Consider the following 20,355-nt stretch of genomic DNA (forward strand, 5'->3'; position numbering starts at 1 on the left):
CGTGGACGTGTCACCGGCAGAGCTGCTCGTGCCAGTGCTCGAGCAGCGAGGATGGGACGATGATCAGGGTGGCGCTCGTGCCGATCAGCCGCCGCTCCATCTGCACGCGCTTGCCGAGCGCCTGCGGGCGCGTCGCTCGGAACTTGGAAGGCGTCTCGAGAGGTGTGTCGAAGGTGTCTCGGAGGTGTGTCGAAGGTGTCTCGGAGGTGTCTCGGAGGTGTGTCGGAGGTGTGTCGGAGGTGTCTCGGAGGTGTGTCGAAGGTGTCTCGGAGGTGTCTCGGAGGTGTGTCGGAGGTGTGTCGGAGGTGTCTCGGAGGTGTCTCGGAGGTGTGTCGGAGGTGTGTCGGAGGTGTGTCGAAGGTGTCTCGGAGGTGTCTCGGAGGTGTGTCGGAGGTGTGTCGGAGGTGTGTCGGAGGTGTGTCGGAGGTGTGTCGGAGGTGTGTCGGAGGTGTGTCGGAGGTGTGTCGGAGGTGTGTCGGAGGTGTGTCGAAGGTGTGTCGGAGGTGTCTCGGAGGTGTGTCGAAGGTGTCTCGGAGGTGTGTCGGAGGTGTGTCGGAGGTGTGTCGGAGGTGTGTCGGAGGTGTGTCGGAGGTGTGTCGGAGGTGTGTCGGAGGTGTGTCGGAGGTGTGTCGAAGGTGTGTCGGAGGTGTGTCGGAGGTGTCTCGGAGGTGTCTCGGAAGTGTCTCGGAGGTATCTCGGAAGTATCTCGGAGGTACATGTATCTCCTCGGAGGTATCTTTGGAGAGGACTAGCGAGGAGGTGACTAGGAAGCGTCTGGCGGCCGTGCACGAAGGCGCGCGCCGTCTTATTGAAGCCTCGCTGGCGCGGGTCGAGCCCCTCCCGCACGGCCAGCAGGTGGAGGCGCACAGGCTCGCGCACCGCACGCACCTGGTAGGGTCCGGTGGTAGGGTAAGGTAGGGGAGGTAGGCTTCTCCACACACACAAGGTGGTGGGGCAAAGGCCAGGCTAGCCCTCGCGACTCCACGTCTAGAAAGACACTGAGCCCAACGGCATTCCCCACGGCATTCAAAGTGCAAAGGCCCGGTGCGCGTAAATGAGCGGTAGCGCGGTGTGAGAGGGCGCACCTGCTCGATCGACGCGCGAGCGCCGCCGCGCCTCTCCACCGCCACTCGCACCACCGCCTCCACGTCTGTCTCAAACGCCTCGATCGTCGGGTAGTCGCCCGGCGCGCCCTGCCGGTTTGCGAACGCAGCGAGGCGGCGGAGCTGCGGCGGCTCGGGACCACTCGCCCAGCCGCGCTCGAAGCCGAGGCGGCGCAGAAAGTTGGTCAGCTTGAGAAGCTGCTGCAGCCCTGCAGGGTTTGTGCGCAGCAACGGCCAGCCACGCGAGTCCCAAAAGACGGGCGGCAGTGCGGGCGGCGTGCCTAGCAGGGAGCTGGCCGCGACGTGTCTCGGACACGGCCGCTGCGCAGAGAGAAGCGGGGTGGGGGGTGGGGCGTGCCGACGGTCGAGAGGACGAGAGCGAGCATCGTCACCGTCTTGCCGAGGCCGGGATCGTCGGCGAGGATGCCGCCGCGCATCGCGCCAAACTCCCACCCCGCGGGCGCCTCGGCCGCGTGCATTACCCGCAGCGAGCGCAGCTGGTGCGGGTGGAGCCGGCACCCGTGCAGCGCGCCGAAGTGGGTCCGGAAGAGGCCGAGGTACTTGAGTCGCGGGTGCGCGGCGAGCGCGTCGCGGACGGCGCGGCTGAGCCGCGCGAGCGGCGCGATCTGCGAGCGGCTCAGCACGTGCGGCTCGAGGCTGTCTAAAAAGTCGGGCAGCGCAAGGAGGTCGCCCCAGCTCGCACAGCTACTGCCGGCCGCTCCGCCGGCCGCTCCGCCGCCGTCGTACTCATAGTCCGAGCCCCATCCAGATTCGTCCGAGCCGTAGCCCTCTTCGCCCACCGCCGCAGCCGCCGGCTGCGCCTGCGCCTGCGCCTGCGCTGCCGCGGACGCTGGAGGCGCCTCGGGAGGGCGAAGAGCCGCAAAGACGTCGTCGATTACGCTCTGCATTAGGACAATATCCGTGCTGTGCAATGCAAGCGGGAACAGGGCGCCGTCCTGTGCGGAAAGAACGCGGACTGGCGCGGACTGGCACACTCACCGGCCTTCTGTGCGGGAAAGAATTTGATGCTATTGTGTTAGATCTCGTGCCCCTTGATCTTTCGCCGCCGACTCAAATGAGATAGGTCGCGGCTCGGTTCTCGCACAGAGAACATGTGCTCCACGGGTGCTCTCGCTAAGAGTGCTGCCTCTCACGCGCCGGGCAGCGGGGAGGGGAGGGGGAGCCCGAGCCGCTCGGAGGTCGGCTGCGCCTCCTCCAGCGAGATGTACTCCACCGCCTCCCCGTCACGCAGCCGCGCCGCTCCCTGCCCGTCCGCCATCCACCCGACGCCCTCGCCGACGGGGGCATTCTGCTTGAAGAAGCCCGCCCCTCCTTCTCACCCGCCTTGTACTCGCCGTCGTACAACTCTCCGTCAGGGTAACGGAAGACGCCGCGCCCCTCGAACAAGCCCGCCTTCCACTCGCCGTCGTAAACGTTGCCGTTAGCGGCCCGGAAGACGCCGCGCCCCTCCTGCTTATCCGCCTTCCACTCGCCGTCGTAGACCCCGCCGTCGGCGAACCGGTAGACGCCGCGCCCCTCCTTCTTACCCGCCTTCCACTCGCCCTCGTAAACGTTGCCGTTGGCGTACCGCATGACGCCGCGCCCCTCCCGCTCTCCCGCCGCGTTGTACCCTTCACCACCTCGCCCGAGCGAGCCATCGCGTTGGTAGCGTAGGCACGGTACAGCTGGACGACCACCGGCTTGTCGCCCTTGCCCGTGAAGGAGGCCGCCTCGATCGCGGCGATCACGCGCTTGTTACGCGGCCCCATCCCCTCGTCGGCGCGGTCCTCCATCTCCGCCACACGGGGCCCGTCGCCGTCGATCTCGACGACCTTGGGCGTCAGCCGCTCTTCCAGCAGCTTGCCCAGCCCTGGGAAGTAGGCGAGCGCCTCAAACGTCGTCCACCTGCCAGCGGAGAGGGGGGGGCGAGGGGGTGGGGGTGGGGGTGTGGGGGTGGGGGGCGGGGGGGAGTAGCGGAAGAGTAGAGCTGTGGTGGTGGTGTGCTGGCGGGGCACCTCTGAGAGCGGGTTGGGGACTCTCGCACGCCGCATCGCGGCGGCGGGGGCGGTAGGAAAGGGTAGAATAGAGGGAGAAGGGGGGGGGGTGCGCACCCGCGAGCGAGGTAAGGGCGGCTGTTGTAGAAGAGGAAGACGGCGATCGCGCCCGGCAACGCGTCTGCTGCAGAGGCTTCCTCGACCGCCTCCTCCGCCGCCGCGTGCGTTGGGACGCGCACGCGCCACCGGCCCTCCTCGTAGCGCGGGTTCTCAAACGCCCCGAGAGCACTGCGCAGCTCGGCCTCGGCGCCGGCGCCGTCGAGCCCGCCGCCCTTCTCGACGAGGATGACCACCTCGCCGTCCAGCTCCGCCGGGCGGGCTGGCACGGAGCGGTGGCGGATGACGATCGTGCCGAAGAGAGAGGCGTAGACGTCGCCCATGACCTGCGGAGGGGCGAGAAGAGGGGAGGCGTGGGGAGAAGCAAGGGCATGCATGTGTGCGGGCGAGAGAGTGGGGAGTAGAAGAGCGGCGGGCGCAGAGGGCGGCGGGGAGAAGGCGGCGCGGACCTTGAGGGCTTGATAGAAGAACTCGTCCTCTGCCGCCGTCCTTGGCTTTTGCGGGAGCGAAGAGAAGCTGCGGAGGGGGGGCGCACGGGGGGGGCGGGGGAGGCGGCAGAGTGTGAGAGAAGCGTCAAGTGAGGGATAGGCGCAGAGGGAAGGCCTGTCCTCCCACGCAGCGCAGTCACTAGGTCTGGGGTGGGTCTGGGGCGGCGGCGCACTCCCAGAAGAGGGCCGTCACGTGCTCGCCGAGCGGGTGGCGCAGGAAGCGCCGCACGTTCGCCAGATACTCTCCAGTCACGTCGGGGTGGTCCGGCGAGGCCCAGCCGTAGGTCAGCCCGGCGACTTCGCGGCACAGCGAGCGCAGCGCCGCAACAGCCTCCTCCGGCGTGAGGAAGATGCGGATGCGTCGCTCCTCCTCCATCCGCTCCAGCGCTTGCCGGCGGAGGAGCTTGGGCAGCATCGCCTCGGAAAGCTCGCTGCGCAGGAACTCGGCGCGGAGCAGCTTGATGGCGCCCGAGCGGAGGGCGGCGACGAGCGCCTCGTCGAGGGCCGCCAGCGGCGGGATGCCCTTGTGGTCTGCGGCGGTGAGCTTGGGCAGCGGGGAGGAGATGGGTAGCAGAGGCTGCATTGCGAGTAGCAACACACGTGTCTTGTGAAGGGAAGTAACGGACACGTGTGTTTCGGAGAATTCTTAAGGCGCAAGGGACAGCGGCATTGTGCAGGTTGAGACTGAACTGGCTCGCCTGCTAACCTCGAAGGGGCTGCCGTCCACGCGTCGCTGCTCAGGCCGGGGGAGGGGGGTTAGAAGATCCCGCTCGTGCAGGTGGGGACCCTGTCCTTCTCCCACCCCTCGTTTGGGTGCCCGTTTTCTTTATTTATGGTTTGAGTTTAGGTTTTGTTATTTGTTGTAAAAATCTGTACGTGATCGCCTGGGAACGTACGTACGGAGGTCGTCGTATGCCCGGCCGAACGAAGGCTGGTCATTGGGCCTGGCCATGACGCTGCGGCTGGCGGCCTTGCAGCTCATCGCCATCGCGCCCGCCCGCTGCTACCACACTGAGCTTCATCATCTCGGACCGCGGCGCCTTCTCGGACCGCTCCGGGCCGCCGTCGTCGCGACCGAGGAGGACCGGTCAGAGGCGGTGCCGACAGCCGCTACCGGGCGCGGCTTTGGCTCCGCGGACGGCGGCGCACGTGGCTTCGGCGAGTGGCAGGAGGAGGACGAGGACGAGGATGAGGAGATTGACAGCGGCATGACTCCGGAGCAGCGCCGCGCGTGGCGGCGCACCGTGATGACGCGGTGGGCCAAGCTCGTGCAGGAGAAGGGCGGCGACGCGGGCGCGGAGGGCGGAGAGGTGGTCGCCGCGTTCGACCGCGTCTCGCTCCGCCTCGGCGAGCGCCTCGTCCTCGCGCCACAGTCGTGGGCCGTGCGGCGCGGGCAGCGACTCGGCGTGCTCGGCGAGTCAGGCTGTGGCAAGTCGATGCAGCTCCGCCTGCTCGCTGGCGAGGCGTCGCCGTCGGAGGGCGCAGTCGTGCGCGGTGAGGCGGCTCATCATATCTCGGCTGCATCTCGGTTGAATCTCGGCTAGATCTCGGCCGCATCTCCCACAGGCCCAGCGGTGCGGGTCGCACTGGTCGACCAGGACGCGCCCAGCCGCCTCCGCGCCTGTCGCCTGCTGGTGTCGGCCTTTGCGCGGGAACAGCTCGCCGGCAGCAGTGGAGAGGAGGGCGGCGGCGGCGGCGGCGGCGGCGGCGGCGGCGGGGCGATGAAGTGCGAGGGCGAGTCGCCCGTGGCGTGGGAGTCGTTTGTGGCGCTGCTGCCGGAGGAGCTGCGACGGCCTGCGGCGCTGGAGGCATATTCGATTCGATTCGATTTGTATTCGATGCGCCCCTCTCTTCGCTGTCGCACGGCCAGCTTCTCACACGCGCCCGCCGCCACCACTCACCTCACACACACCACACTGCACACCACACTGCACACCACACTGCACACCGCACCACACCGCACCACGCGGCGCACTGTGGTCAGTCTGCAGAGTCGCTGTGACCAGGCGCCCCTCTCCTCGCTGTCGCACGGCCAGCTCGTACGCGTCTCGACGGCTCTCGCCCCTAGAAGCGGAACACGGACTCTTGAATTCCCACCAGCGCTCGAGAGGGCACGCACTCCGCCGTATTCGGCCGTAGTCGGCCGTTTTCACTGCATTCGTATCCCGTGTACTCCCGCGGTGGAGGTGTGGAGGGGAGGTGAAGGGACAGGCGTCGGCAGATGTTCTTTCTTCGTGCGTGTGATTAGCGGTGCGATCAACGCGCTGCACGAATGTCGCGGGGCGGGTTGCCGGAATGGTGGCACTGAGGCCCGAGGGGTGCGGGAGGCGCACGGCGGGGGCCGGCCTCGGGGTGAGGGTGAGGCCGGCCGCCGCCACCGGGGGTCGCCGCGCCGTAAAGCGGCCCGCCGGTCTCCCTGCTGGCGGTGCGCGCGGCCGCGCTCAAAGGCGCTGATTGCTCGGCCGCGCGGGGCCAGGTGACTCGCCCGCTGGAAGGGTGGTGCACGGGGTTTGCGGCGGGGTCCCCAACGTCCCCGGCGGCGGCCCGCTGGCGGGCCGCCGCCGCCGCCAGGGCGGCGGCGATGACGGAGAGCTCGTGGTGCTCGGTGTCGCTCTCCATCTCGTCGAAGAGGTCGCTTGCCCTCTGCTCGAGGGCTCGTGCCCATGCCTTGTCCCGCAGGGCTCGGACCTGCGCGCGGGTGCGCTCGAACTCCGCTGGCATCTCCGCGAGCTCGGTGTGGTCCGCCCGCCTCTCGGGCCTGTGGGACGTGCCGTCCAGGGCGACGTAGCGATCTCCCTTGTCTGAGGGAAGACCACCATCCGTGTCTGCTCCCTCCCCCACGGCCCGCTGCGGTGGGGTCGGTGCGCCACGCCGTGCGGCGTACTTGTACGTGTCGTGCAGCGCCGGGGGCTTGCGCGTGCGGAGGGCACGCGCCCCGGGCACGGCGCCCGCCTGGACGCCGCCGCCCAAGGCAGCTGGCGTCAGGAACGCTCGGCTCTGCAGCCGCAACCGCTCCTCCTTGGGGACAGCCTCGCCGGGTGCGTCGTGCGCCTTGTCGCCCGGCGACGGCGCAGAGTGCCCCCGCGCGTCGTGGTACCACTGCCTGTCGTGGCCTCGTGGCTCGTGGCGGTGATCGTGACCCGCGCCGAGGGCCTCCTTGGCACCGCGTGCCACGTGCATGCCCACAGGAGCGTGCGTTCCTGCAGTGCGGGCTCCGGCTTGGCCCGCGACGCTCGCGTTGTCGTCACGGTCCGGTGCCTCGGGGGCCCATGCCCTCGGCGGGTCGCCCGACCCCATGGTTGTATGGTTTGCCTCGGCGTCTCCCGCCGGTGCGTTCTCTGGGGCTCCCCGCGAAGGGGCGCCTACGGCCGCCCTCGCAGCCCATGCCCACGAGCTAAACCCGTGGTCGGCCTCGAACTCTAACCCCCAGGGGTCCGCCTCGTCGGGTCCGCCCGAGCCGTCGGGCCGGTGGGACGCAAGGCTCGCCTCGACGCTTCCCGTCGACGCGCGCCTCAGGGCTCCCGTCGATCGGAAACCCTCGGTCGATGCCGCAGCCCATGCCGCTACATCTAACTCTTGGAGTTGACTATGGCCGAGCGTCCCCCGGGGGTGCGGCTCGAGCCAGTCCGGGTCGTCGGACCCGGAGATTGTGTCGCTGATCACACCGTCCTCCGATGGCGATGCGCTTCTCCAGGACTCCTCTCGCAAGGGGCCAACAGGAGGAGGCGCGTCCACTGGAAGGGACGCTGCTCTCTCCACTGGAGGGTAGGGTTCCACCCCCGGGCTCGCTCCGTGCGAACTCGCTGTAGGGGTAGTTTCATTCATAGCTATGGACCCGCGCGCGCCGCGCAGGCCGATTGCGGGGCTCTCCCACAACCACGCTGACCAGATCCCCGGACCAGCGACAGAGGCGAAACGACACTCGGCCCGCCGACACAATTCGGCCACTGGACACCATAACTAAATGCGGCGCAGGCCAATCTCAAGTTCCCTTCTCAATTCTTCGCGGGTTTTGGTGCAGTCACCTTCCCCCGCGACAGCAGCGGACAGCGTCCCGCCTAGGGACCTGAGGGGGTTTGTGGGGTAGTAGTGGGGTAGTTCGGCACTGCGCTGCTTCCCACGACGCCATGCTCCGCCACGATGAGCTGCCTCTCGGCGAACGCCCACGGGTGGCCGCTCGTCCCCGCTGCCCAGTAGCCCTCGCGGTTCTGGTGGTCGCGCTGCGCCCATTGCGCCGCCCGGGCGACAAAGCCCTGGCACGCCGCCTGCACCCGCGTGCACGGGATGAAGTCGTTGGTGTTGAAGGGCAGCCCTCGAAGGTCTGGTCGCGTCGCGCCCGGGCGAAACGCGGCAAAGTATTCACGCGCGTCCAGGCACTCCTGGTGGTCGCAACAGCCGCGCCGCCCTGCGAGGATGGCGTCCATCCCCGCCGTGATGAGGGTGGTGCAGCCCGGGGGGCGCTGCCCACGTCCAAGCACGAGCCCGCGGCGAATCCTCGCGAGGCCCACCAGGCTCTCGCGCGCAGCGATTAGCGCGGGTTCGATGGTGACGTGGCATCTCGCCTCGGACGGTTGAGATCTGTGCAGCTGCTCCAGGAACGCCGACGTTAGCAACGGGGCCGTGCTGTCGAGGTCCGGCCCGGCTGCTCCCGCCGGCGTCGCGGGCGCGGCCGTGGTGTACTCATCCAGCTCGCTGAGGCGCCCCGGCGCGCAGGCCCCGCACGCGAGCCAAGTCTCCGGCGCGGTGCGCAGGTGGAACTGGCACATGGCGCACGGCAGGCGGAGCGTCCCGTTCGGGGTCGAGGGGCGCACGCACGCGGGGAAGCTTGAGCAAGGGCGCGCGGGCTGGGGCGCGACCGCGTAGTAGAGCAGTGTGTCGACCGGCTCTCCGACCCGGATGCCCGAGCATGAGGCCGTCACGCGCGTCACGGCACCCCGGGGCTCGACCCGGTAGAGCACGTTGCCGTAGTGCGAATAGGGCCGGAAGCTGCCCTGTGAGTAGCCCGCCCTCCTAGGCGTGCCTGTCGCTGACGCGTGCGCGTCCTCCCTCGCTCTGCGCAGCGTAAGGCCGTCACAATCGCGCGGCAGGTTGAGCAGCGGCGCCAGCACCGCTTCGAAGAAGGCGGCGAACCAGGGGCCGTGCAGCGTGGCCAGGGGGCCCATGCAGAACGTGGTGTGCCGCCCCCGATCGTCGCGCAGGACGATGCGAGGGCCCACGTGCTCGCTCGCAGTATCGCATCCGCACACCAGTGGCCACCCCGGGTGGTCCGCCTTGTCGCAGGCGACGCACCGCACATGCGCGCCGTGCGCCGGGCAAGCGCCTGTGGTCCCTGAGGGGCTCGAGGCCCCACCCCATTTCCGGCGCGATGGGGTTCTCCCCACGCCTTTCTGGGTCGTACACCCAGGGCGCTACCTCGAGGACCTGGTCGCCGCGCATTATGTCCAGGCCGGCGTCGGCCTCGGTGACGAACATCCGCCCGTCAAGCGAGAAGTGCAGCGCGCCGTGCTCGCCGGCCCAGACGGTGATCACGCGCATCCCGTACGGGAGAGGCACCGGGCTGTAGTGCTGCAGCCCCGCATGCACCCGCAACTCCACCACCGCGACGGGCTCCCGCGGGCCGGGCTGGAAGAGGTTCGGTGGCGTGGTCGGCGAGGGCGTCGCTGGCTCGAGGTAGTCGGCGGTCCGGTGCGGCGAGTGCGCCTCGTCCTCGCTGTCACCGTCAGTCCCCGAGCCTGCGCCCGCGCCCCTCACCTCTGACAGTTCCCACGGCCCGTTGGGCCTGGGCTCCTGCGAGCGCCGTGCGCACCTCGTCGCCTCCCGCGCGACGACGGGGCTGCTGACCAAGTTGAAGTTGATGTGCCGCTTGGCGTCGCTCGCCGTCTCGAACAGCTTGTGCGCGAAGATGGTGAAGAACTCCGCCGGATTCTCGTACACGTTCATGCCCTTCAGCATGAGTATGAGGACCTGGTCACGCACCGCCCTCCACGCTGCGGCCGTGAGTTTCATTCATAGCTATGGACCCGCGCGCGCCGCGCAGGCCGATTGCGGGGCTCTCCCACAACCACGCTGACCAGATCCCCGGACCAGCGACAGAGGCGAAACGACACTCGGCCCGCCGACACAATTCGGCCACTGGACACCATAACTAAATGCGGCGCAGGCCAATCTCAAGTTCCCTTCTCAATTCTTCGCGGGTTTTGGTGCAGTCACCTTCCCCCGCGACAACGAATTTCGTCAAAATTTCGATTAGGATTAGCTAATGACTGTCATTCTGTCAATGTACAATGAGCAGTGCCGCACTGGCAGTGCCAGTGGCTGCCCGATACTTTGACTGCCAATCAGCGAGAGAGACCACCAGGCCCTGCACGACGCCACGCACCTCCCTCTCGTCGCCCTCGACCGCCGAAACGAGCGACTCCACCACGGCGCGGACCTCCCTCTGCACGCGCGCCTCTTTCGTCTTTGCGTTGCGCCTGCCCCTGTGCAGGCTGCCGGGCGGCCTCCTCGCGCCGGCGCCTGGCCGCTGCTGCGCTGGCCTCTCGCTAGTGCGCACGCAGGAGGCGGAGCACGCAGGAGCCATCGGCGACGGTTCGCGGCAGCGCGGTGGTGTACAGGAGGTCATTTTCTTCTCGAGCGTTAGTGCCAGTGCGCGCCAGTCCCGTGCGCAGTCCTGTGTCCAGTGTTGTGCGAGGGAGTTTTGTGGTAAAATTCTTCTCGAGCGTGACAGCCTAACATGTAATCAACGCACGGAGCCCGAAAGCAGGGTGCCCGAAAGCGTGTAAGGGAGCCGCTGTTGAGCAGAGCCGCTGTTGAGCAGAGCCGCTGTTGAGCACATCGCTGCCGCCACCTCTCCGGAGAGCCGACGCCCAAGGAGTAGTACGTGATGCCGAAGAGCGGCGCTACCGCAACCTCCGTTCTCGCCCGAGCTCTTGCGTGGGGCAAGCCCCGGGGAGCGAGAGCGGCTGATCTCTTCGCCGAAGAGGAAGAGGATGGTCCCCAGGACGACACAGCAGGTCGTCCAGCTGCCTTCGCCACCCGCCACCCGCCAGCACCGCCTCTACCACCGCCCCGTTCCACCCCCTCCGTGCTGCCGCCCCTGCCGCTGCTGTTGGTGGGCTCTCTCGCGCGCGCCCCGGCGCCATCCGATGCCTACTCACAGTCGCGCTCTCCCCGGTGCAGGAGATGCTCAAGTGGGCTGCACCGCCTCCAAGAACAACGAGACGGAGCTGCGCAAGCTCAGGGTCGAGAACCGGTCGCTCAAGGATGAGATCCAGTCGCTCAAGGACGAGAACCAGTCGCTCAAGCAGGACGAGATCCAGTCGCTCCAGGACGACCTCGATGCGGGGGCGGCTTCGATCGCGCCGGCGTTCACGGCGCCGACGGGGGCGGCGGCCTCGTTTGCGGCGGCGACGGTGGCCGTGCGTGCGCCCCCGCCGCCCCCACCGCCCCCGCCGCTGTCGCTGCCGTGCCCGCCCCTCACGGGCAGCGGTGGGACCGACATCGACAAGCAGGACGAGACCCAGTCGCTCAAGGACGAGAACCAGTCGCTCAAGGACCAGCTCCACAACATTGGCACGCCGAGTGCCACCGCCACCTCGCCCGACGGCAAGGCCGACGCATTCCCCGCACCGCCGCCTTCGCCACCGCCACCGCCCGCACACACACACCGCCGCCGCGTCCGCCGCCGCCTCCCTCTCCTCCGCCGCCGCGTCCGCGTCTGCCTCCTTCTTTCCCCGCCGCCTCGCCACCCTCCCCGCCGCCTTACCCCCTCGCTCTCTCTGCTCCTCTCAGGTCGACGCGGAGCCCGCCGCGCAGTGGGGTATCGCTGGCTGGGTGGACTCCCTCGCCCTCACCGAGGTGGTGGCCGAGGCGCTGAAGGAGCCGGCCGGAACCACCGACCCGTTCAAGTACGTGTGCAACCTCTCGCTTGCCGACCTCGAGAGCAAGCTCGAGGCGGTGAAGCTGAGTGGACTCGCTACGCCCCTCTGGTCCGCCATTGAGAAGCTGCGCGGCCAAAGCGCCGCGACCGGGACGGCGCTGAACGCCAAGTTCGCCGCGGAGGGCGACGCGTTCAAGGGTGAGATGGGCTTCGGCGGCGTCGAGCAGTTTTACGGAGGCGTGCTGCACGATAGTAGTTGTTTTGCCCTACTCTTCCACTCTCACCGGCCGGCCCCCGTCCCCTGACCTGTGAGCAGGCCTCGAGAAGCTCATCGGGCCGCCGCTCATGGTGGAGGGCTCGCTCTTCAAGGCCATGGAGACGGAGCACTGCGAGAAGAAGGATGCAGACGTTTCGTTTGGCACCTCCAACGGCATCGAGGGCGCAACCTCCAAGCTCGAGTGGGAGTTTGTCGTCGCGCCCGTGGTCGATAACGGCCGCTACGCCGAGCGCGGCGGCGACTTCCGCACGGCCCACCGCGAGTGGTGCCGTCGGGCGGAGCCGCTCTCTGTCTACCAGAAGAAGATGGCGGGCGAGATGAACCCGAGGCTCGTTGAGGCGGGGCAGGCGCCGCTCACGTTGGAGGAGATCATCGCCGGGCGAATGTACACGGGGCCGATGTACGAGAAGTATAACGGCGTCCTCCGCTTCTTCTCAGCGCGCGGCGCCGACGGTGCTGTGCTGCTGGAGTACGCCTCGATGGAGCAGGTGCCCTTTCTGCAGAAGAAGTGCGGCACGCTTCACCTCGGCGAGTGGGCTGCGACGGCGGCAGGCAAAGGCGAGGCCGCGGTGCGCTGGACGTGGCACAACCAGTACTCGACCACCATCCACGCGATCAACTCGATCATCGTCAAGCTGTCGCCGCTGACGAGGATCACGCCGCTCTACCGCGGCTGGACGGGCGCCACGCTCCCGCAAGCCTTCTTCAAGCCGGACGCGCTCGGCTTTCGCGGCGGCGTCGAGTACGGCTTCTCGTCGACCACCACCGACCGCGCGCAGGCAGTGCACTACGCGGCGGGCAAGGCGTCGACGGTGCTCGAGCTCGTGATGGGCATGATCGACCGCGGCGCCGACATCTCGTGGCTCTCGCAGTACCCGCACGAAAAGGAGACGCTGCTGCCGCCGCTCATGGGCCTGCAGGTGCGTCAACCATCCGACCTCCCTCCCCCGCTCTTCTCCTCCATCGCCTCCTTCCTCTTCTCGATACCTGCAGGTGCGTTCGACGGGAGTGGAGGGCAGCACGCTCGTCGTCCAGTGCAGCTTCTCCATCAACATGGCCTCGCTCACGCTCGAGCAGGTGGCGGGCAAGCGCAAGAAGCTGCTCACCGACATGGGCGCGCAGATGGCGGCCGAGGTGCGCCGGGGGTTGGCGGAGGAGGCAGCGGAGGAGGCGTCGCAACTTGTGCGCGTCCGACTCGGCCTCGAGCGATGCGCGGACGCTGGAGGCGCGGCGGACGAGCGGCTCGAGGCGCCGCTCGGCGACGAGGCTGAGGCGTACAACGATGACGTGCGCTTCCAAGCGGCGGTGGGCGACGCCCTCAAGGTGAAGCGCGCGGCGGTGCTCGCGGCGACGGTGCAGCACGGCGGCGGCGGGCTTGCCGCGGCGATGGATACGGTATTGCCGCTGCAGGCCAGCCGCGTCGATTTGACGGGGTTCGGCCTTGGCGGCGAGACCAGATACATCAAGGCGAGCGAGGTCGAGGGCGAGTCCACGGAGGTCGGGGCTAAGGTGATTTACCAGGGGCGCGAGAGGGTCGTGAGCACGGGCGTGGACTCCGACGGCGACCTGAAGCTGGTCGATGGCGAAATGGTGGGAACGGTGGTCGCGTGGATGGAGTCGGAGCCGTCGGCGCTGACGTCGCTGACGCTTGACTGGGGCAAGGCGTGCCGCCGCGTGCAGGAGGCGGTGCTCGACGTGGTGCGGACGACGCGCACGCTCGTCGCGCTGAGTGTGGGCGAGGAGGGGGCGATGCCGCTCAACCCGCTGCAGCTCAATGGGCGGGAGGCGGTGACGTCGCTCGATTTGAAGGACAAGGAACTCGGACCCGGATCGGCTGCCGTCATTGCGGCGGGTCTCTCGGTCAATGAGGTGCTGACCTCCTTGGATGTGCGCGGCAACAAGATCGGCTCCACCGGCGCGGCCGCGATCGCCGAGGCGCTGCAGGGCAACGGGGTGCTGACCAATCTCGACCTCTATCGCAACAACATCGGCGACGAGGGCGCCAAGGCGATCGGCGGCGCTCTCGCGGTCAACGGGGTGCTGACCAAGCTGAACCTCGAGGGCCACGAGCTCGACCTGCCAAAGCTTCGCGGCACCGACCCGGTCACATCCCTCAACTTCTCGCGCAAGGACCTCGGACCCGCCTCGGCCATCGTGATCGCTTCGCTGATTGCGGGCAACGGGGTATTGACCTCCTTGGATGTGGGCGACAACACGATACGGGGTTTTGACAGCCTCACCGGAGAGGCGGCCCTCGGCATCGTGCGCGTCGAGCGGCAGCGCAACAAACTCACCTCGCTGGGCTTGGGTCGCTGCGGCATCGGCCCGACTGGCGCCGCAGAGATCGCCGAGTACGTGGCGGGCAGCGGGGTATTGACCGAGCTCGACCTCTCCCGCAACGACATCAACGACGAGGGCGCCGCTGCGCTGGCCTCCGCTCTGCGCGTCAACGGGGTGTTGACCACCATCGACCTGACCCGCAACGGCATCCTCCGTGAGGGCGGCGTCGCGATCGGCAACGCGCTCGCCGTCAATGAGGTGCTGAACACCCTCAACCTCTCCGACAACGGCATCGGCGCCCCGGGCGCCAAGGCGATCGGCGAGGCGCTCGCGGTCAATGGGGTGCTGACCGACCTGAACCTATTGGGCAACAACATCGGCGGCGAGACCGGCTACATCAAGGCGAGCGAGGTCGAGGGCGAGTCCAAGGAGGTCGGAGCTAAGGTGATCTACAAGGGGTGCGAGATGGTCGTGAGCAAGGGCGTGGACTCTGACGGCGACCTGAAGCTGGTCGATGCAGTGCAGACGGGCGTACTCGCGATCGCCAAGGCCCTCGAGGTCAACGAGGTGCTGACCGAGCTCGACCTCTCCCGCAACGACATCGACGACGCGGGCGCCGTGGCGCTGGCCTCCGCTCTGCGCGTCAACGGGGTGCTGAAAGATCTCGACATCAGCAGCGACCAGATCGGCGACGAGGGCGCCGCCGCGATCGCCGAGGCGCTGCGCGGCAACGAGGTGCTGGAAGCGCTTAACCTCAGCAAAAATCGCATCAGTGACGCCGGCGCTGCGATCGCCGAGGCACTGCGGGGCAACGAGGTGCTGACCACCCTCAACCTCGACGGCAACGAGATACGCGACGAGGGGGTGATGGCGATTCGACATGCGGTGAGCGAGCGGGCGGGGTTTAAACTTGTGCTTCGAGACTCTCGTGAGAGGGAGGTGGATGAGGAGAGGCATAGGGAGGAACAAGCGGAATATGAACGCATGATGTGGTGTACCTAAACCTGTGTTAAGTTGCCAGTCTGCCAGTCCAAGGAAGGTGTGTTGCTAGCCGTCGCCCACCCTTGGCGTCTGCCTCTTCCTACCTCTCTTCGCAGTCCCTCGCCGATTCTCGCTGCGACCTTTATGCCACCTCGCGGTCGTCCCACTCTCGTCGTTCTCTCTCTTGTCGCTTCTTCCTCTGAGCTCTGTCTGTCGCGTCGCTCTCCTCTGCCTCGTCACATCTGCAGCACATGATCGTAATTCACTTGGAGCACTTGGAGTGCAGTCACAGGCTTGATACTGATCTCTGAGGACTCTGCACGAGACCGTGTTTCCGCCCTGAGGCTGGGGTATGAGCCATGCAGGCGCTCGCCGTGGCGCAGAAGCCCAGATGGTCATGAGGGGGCCTTAATGAGAAGCATCAACTGTATCTTGGCACCGAGCGGCGGAGGATCGGCTCCCTCCTGTCTTGAGACCTCGAGCCTCCTCGAGAGTCGCCTCGACTAGGCACCGAGTGGCTCGAGCGGCTTGTCCTGTCGGAGATGGGCCACGGCGGAGTGGTCGTCGTCTCGCACGACCGCGAGGTGCCCGAGAGTCGACGAGATGCGCCGAGATGCGCCGAGGGGCCCGAGAGGAGCCGAGAGGAGCCGAGAGGAGCCGAGAATTGCCGAGATTCACCGAGGGGCGTCGTCTCGGCCGTGCAGGTGCTCGACCGCCTCTCGACGCACCTCCTGCACTCCGCGGGCGGCCACGGGGAGCTGTACGCAGGCGCATATCTCCCCACATCTCCCCGCATCTCCCCATATCTCCCCATACCTCGGCCACGGGGAGCTGTACGCAGGCTCGTACTCCACTGACTTCAGCTGCATTCGACCGCACTCAGTTGTATGCGCTGCACATGCACGCGGCGCTCTGATGACGTCGGCGTGTATTCACCGTGCAGGCTCGTACTCGGACTTTCTGCGCCGCGCCGCGCTGCAGCGCGAGGCCATGGAGCAGCTGGAGAGCGACGCCTCGCCGGCTGGCGAGGAGGAGGGAGGAGCGCTCTCCCAAATGACTTGTCCGTGACTCACGTCCACATCTGACACATCATCCTTCCTCTCATCTCTACGCACCACTCACCCTCGTCATCCTCATTCACGCTACTCACACCGCACGCAGACTCTCCTTACCTCCACCTCTAGGCGTCTTACCTCCGCCTCTCCCCGACACCCTCCGCCCGTCGCGCTTCCAACTGCTGACGGCGGCGACGCCAACGGCGCGGCCCAAATCTCGGCACTGCCCCTGCCAGTCCTCGGCCCCTCGCGATCTCGCGCGATCTCGGGTAATCTCGGTTCATCTCGGCCCGTGCCGCTCGCGCGCCGAATCTCCGAGTCTCTTGAGCGACATCCCGCATCCTCTCTGAGATCCAGGCCCCTCTAGCCGCAATCGAAGGAATGCGCTCAAGATGCCCCGCGCAAGTCATGGTTCGAAAACCAGGCGAGGCGCGCCAAGCGTGCGCGGCGAGGCGCCGCGGCGGCGGCGGGCACGGACGCGATGCTCGCGCTTCGAGGCGCGTCGCTGTCCTTTGAAGCCGCGCCGGAGGGGCGCGGCGCTGGAGGCGCTGCGGGCGGCGCTGGAGGCGGCGCTGCGGGCGGCAGCACGGGAGGCGGCGCTGGAGGCGGCGCTGCGGGCGGCGCTGGAGGAGGCGCTGGAGGCGGCGCTGCGGGAGCCGGCGCTGGAGGCAGCGGATCGCGCGCCTCGAGGTGAGCTCTTGGCTGAGCTGGCTACAGAAAACATCGCAGCCATCTTGGGAAAGATGGCTGGGGGACAGCCATTTCAGCCATTTCAGCCATCTACTATGGCTGCGTCATAGAGATGGCAGCCATCCTCCAGAGCATGGCTGGTGGTAAATGGCAGCCGTCCCGCGAGGCCGGGGGGCGACAAGCGCGCAGCCATTTGTGCGTGTGGCGGGGGAGGCGGACGGCTGCCATCGAATTATCACCAGCCATGCTCCGGAGGATGGCTGCACTGACTGTGCCCCAGCCATATTAGATGGCTGAAATAGCTGTCCCCACAGCCATCTTACCCAAGATGGCTGCGATGTAGCCAGCTAAGCCAAGAGGGCTCACCTCTCGAGGCGGGCGGTATGGCTGCGGTAGTGCGTCTCCAGCCATGTCTACTAAGGATGGCTGCCATGTGTGTGTTGCAGCCATTACACTGGAGGATGTGGCTGCACTGTGTGTGTGTGTGTGACCCACTGAGAACTCAGTGGTTGTCACCACTTTGTATGCTTTTAATATTAACCTTGCGAACTCGTCCCCCCCGGCAGGGCTATGCAACTGTGACCAGTGTGTGCTGTCTACGCCTGAACCAGGTGTCAAATCTGCCGATGCGTGACCTGTGCGTGGGCTGCTCTGTGAAGAGTCCAGGCGTAGTCCGACGGGTAGGGGGTCTGTGCCCGGGCGGTGTCCGGTGCGGAGTCTCTCTCTGATCCCGCCTGGGATGTTGGGTGCGAGGTGTGGCGGCTTCGATCCCAAGGGGGGGAGCTGATCCCACTCGGTAACCAACTCTCAGGGGCAGTAGGTGGGCGAGCTTCAAGCGAGCTCATCTCGATCGTCAAGGCGTCGCTACGCGCGGTCTTCCGCGGGGGGAGCTTCGTCGACGGGTGCGGGACTGCGGCGCAGACAGTGCTGCGGCGATGCCTCCGGCTGCTGCGGCGAGTGGTGTGCTGCTCGCTGCGATGGCGAAAAACTCGTCTCGTCGCACACCAAGGGCTTACGCTCTGTCGAGACGTGAGGCGTATGCACCCAGGAGGGGAGGGCGCATGCGTAACGACGCTGCTAGAGATGCCTTTCGGGGCCCAGAGATAAAACTTCTGATGCCATGCGTGACCTAGTAGTGTCCCCAGCTATGGGCGTGTCCATGTTGCTTGTTGGAGCCAGGTGTGGTGTGGACGCGAGAATAGCTCCGCCGTTCATGGAGGCAACCGATGCGAGTCGACTGGTGTGTGTCGTCGTGGTTTCGTATCAAGAATACTCACTCACTCACTGGCTGGCTGCACTGCAGACAAAAGAAGGTTCAGCGACACTCAATACCCGGGTATCCTACCCTGGTAAGCGGAAGCAATTCCCCCCACGCGCTGTGGAACCTGCGGGCGCGAGGCACAGCGCAGGCCACAACAACCCGGATACCTCCGCCGCAGGCCAGCGGCCCTGCCCCGTCCACCACACGCCACCGCACGCGCACAGGTGCAGCGCCAGTCTCATGCAGACGCAGTACGGCGGCCGCGGAGGAGGGCACAGCGCCGTCCGCCCGGACGTGTGCGAGCGGACGCCGGGCTGCACGCGGGGATACAAGCACGGTGGCGCCGGTGGCCGCTGCAGCTTTAGCGCGCCGCCAGGGGAAAGAAGGCCGCCCGCCTCCTCCTCCTCCGAGGGTGGTGCGGCGCCACCGCGGCGCAAAAAGAATGCGCCGACGGGCAAGCGGAAGGTCGCCAAGCACCTGCTCGCGGCGCAGGCGGCGGCCGTGGCCGAGCGCGAGGGAGCGGCAGCCGTCGCGGTTCCGCGCCCGAAGAAGCGCCGGTCGGGATCGCGGAAGAAGCGCCTTGCGAGCGGCGCAGCAGGTGCGGACCTTTCCGAGATCTTCCATCGCCCTCGCTGCTCCCGCGTGGCAGACGGATGCCAGAGCCTCGCTACACGCCGCTCAGACCCTCTGTTCCTGCCGCCGCGGCCGCGCCCTCGGCGCCCACCCAACTGTGGTACCTGTCGTCTGCGGAGTGTGGTCTGCGGAGGCGGGGGCGGGGTGCCGTCCTCACACTTGCCGTTAGCTGCCCCCTGGCCGCTGCCTCCTCCTCCCTGCCGCCTCACTCCCCGCTCCTCCCCCACTCCTCCACATCGCTCCCGCCGCTTCCCGCCGCGCGGGCGGCACCAGCAGCACTGTGGGCGAGGTGGCAGTCCCGCTGGCCCGCGGGTGGTCAGCAGCCGCGCTTCTCCCGTGCAGGCGGCGACGGCGCGCAGCCCTCGCAAGGATCGGCGCGGCTCGACTTCGTCGCGGCGATCTCCGACGAAGCCAGAGGCCTGCCGGCCGCGAGATGGCCAAAGATGGCCCGAGATGACCCGAGAGTAGGCGATCTCCGACGAGCCAGACGCCGCGACCGACGGCGGCGAGGAGGGCGTGCCGCGGCGGGAGCTGCTGGCGTTCCGAGTGCTCGAGGCGCAGGCAGAGCGGGCCAAGGGCGCAGGCGGCCCTCCCTAGACGCCGAGCCGCGGAGCGCCTTGTCTCTCCCGCCAAGCACTGAGCCTTGTCTCTCCCGCCAAGCACCCGCCCGGCTGCACTTGGAGATTGGCCTACCCGAGATCACACGAGGTCACACGAGGTCACCCGAGATCACCCGAGATCACCCGAGATCACCCGAGATCACCCGAGACCCACACGCGGGACACGTCTCGGACAGAGACATGTCCGAGACATGTCCGAGACATGTCCGAGACATGTCCACAGCCTGTGTAGCAGCCTGCGCACCCACCCGACGCCCAGAAGGCAGCGCGCGAGCCCGCGGACCCCGCCGCCAGCGCCTCGCATCTCCCTGCTCAAGGACATGTCTGCGACATGCCTGCGACATGTCTGCGACATGTCTGCGACATGTCTCGCTCGCATGTCTCCAGGCGGCGCGCAGCTCACTTCCCTGCTGCCGGCGTCGCTGCTCGCCGCGTCGTCCGACAGTTGTCTCGCCGCGGAGAGGCTGCGTTCCCTGCTCGTCGAAGGCGCGCCTCTCCCATATCTCCCCCTATCTCCCCCTATCTCCCCCCTATCTCCCCCATATCTCGTCGAAAGCGTGCCTCCCCCCAGCGCGCCGCCCGCCTCTCCCCGCCCTCCTCTCCTCTCCCGCGCGACCAGTGCTGCCGAGGCCGCCCCCCTCCCGCTGCTGCCCTCGCACCCCTGCGCCTCGCGCCGCGCCGCAGGCTTGCTTCGAGACGCAGCCGGCGAACTCGTCCGGATCCGGTTCACACCGCTGGAGGCGGGCCCGCCCGCCTCTGCCGCTCCGACGGTGTGAACGGCGTCTCTTCACACCTCCCGCTGTGAACAGGCGTCCGCCCGCCTCTGCCGCTCCGACTCCACCGCCGCGGAGGAGGGCAGCGGACTGGCCGGAGCAGAGGCGGGCGATGGCGACGGGGACGGTCTCAGTGACCTCGAGGTGGGCACACACACACACACACACACACACACACACACACACACACACACACACACACAC

General features: G+C 67.7%; 4 protein-coding genes across 4 annotated transcripts; 2 read left to right on the forward strand and 2 right to left on the reverse strand.

Annotated features, from left to right (window-relative positions):
- Positions 1-2,426: 2,426 nt before the first annotated feature.
- Positions 2,427-2,738, reverse strand: EMIHUDRAFT_48149 (hypothetical protein; the record flags this gene model as incomplete). The annotated part of the gene is made up of 1 exon (XM_005772473.1): positions 2,427-2,738. A coding segment is annotated over one exon (312 nt), but the record flags the coding sequence as incomplete, so codon positions are not given.
- Positions 2,739-2,800: 62 nt separating this feature from the next.
- Positions 2,801-4,246, reverse strand: EMIHUDRAFT_355350 (hypothetical protein; the record flags this gene model as incomplete). Its single annotated transcript, XM_005772474.1, has 4 exons — positions 2,801-3,008; positions 3,215-3,540; positions 3,664-3,730; positions 3,876-4,246. Coding segments are annotated over 4 exons (972 nt in total), but the record flags the coding sequence as incomplete, so codon positions are not given.
- A 406-nt stretch (positions 4,247-4,652) lies between these two features.
- EMIHUDRAFT_208932 (hypothetical protein) lies at positions 4,653-5,905 on the forward strand (the record flags this gene model as incomplete). The annotated part of the gene is made up of 2 exons (XM_005772475.1): positions 4,653-5,127; positions 5,889-5,905. 2 exons carry the CDS (start codon positions 4,653-4,655, stop codon positions 5,903-5,905), a joined length of 492 nt encoding a protein of 163 aa, XP_005772532.1.
- A 7,735-nt stretch (positions 5,906-13,640) lies between these two features.
- On the forward strand, positions 13,641-14,990 carry EMIHUDRAFT_42916 (hypothetical protein; the record flags this gene model as incomplete). Its single annotated transcript, XM_005772476.1, has 2 exons — positions 13,641-14,042; positions 14,646-14,990. Coding segments are annotated over 2 exons (747 nt in total), but the record flags the coding sequence as incomplete, so codon positions are not given.
- Between the last annotated feature and the right edge of the window lie 5,365 nt (positions 14,991-20,355).

Source organism: Emiliania huxleyi, assembly GCF_000372725.1.
Source record: "Emiliania huxleyi CCMP1516 unplaced genomic scaffold EMIHUscaffold_36, whole genome shotgun sequence".
Taxonomy (NCBI): Eukaryota; Haptophyta; order Isochrysidales; family Noelaerhabdaceae; genus Emiliania; species Emiliania huxleyi.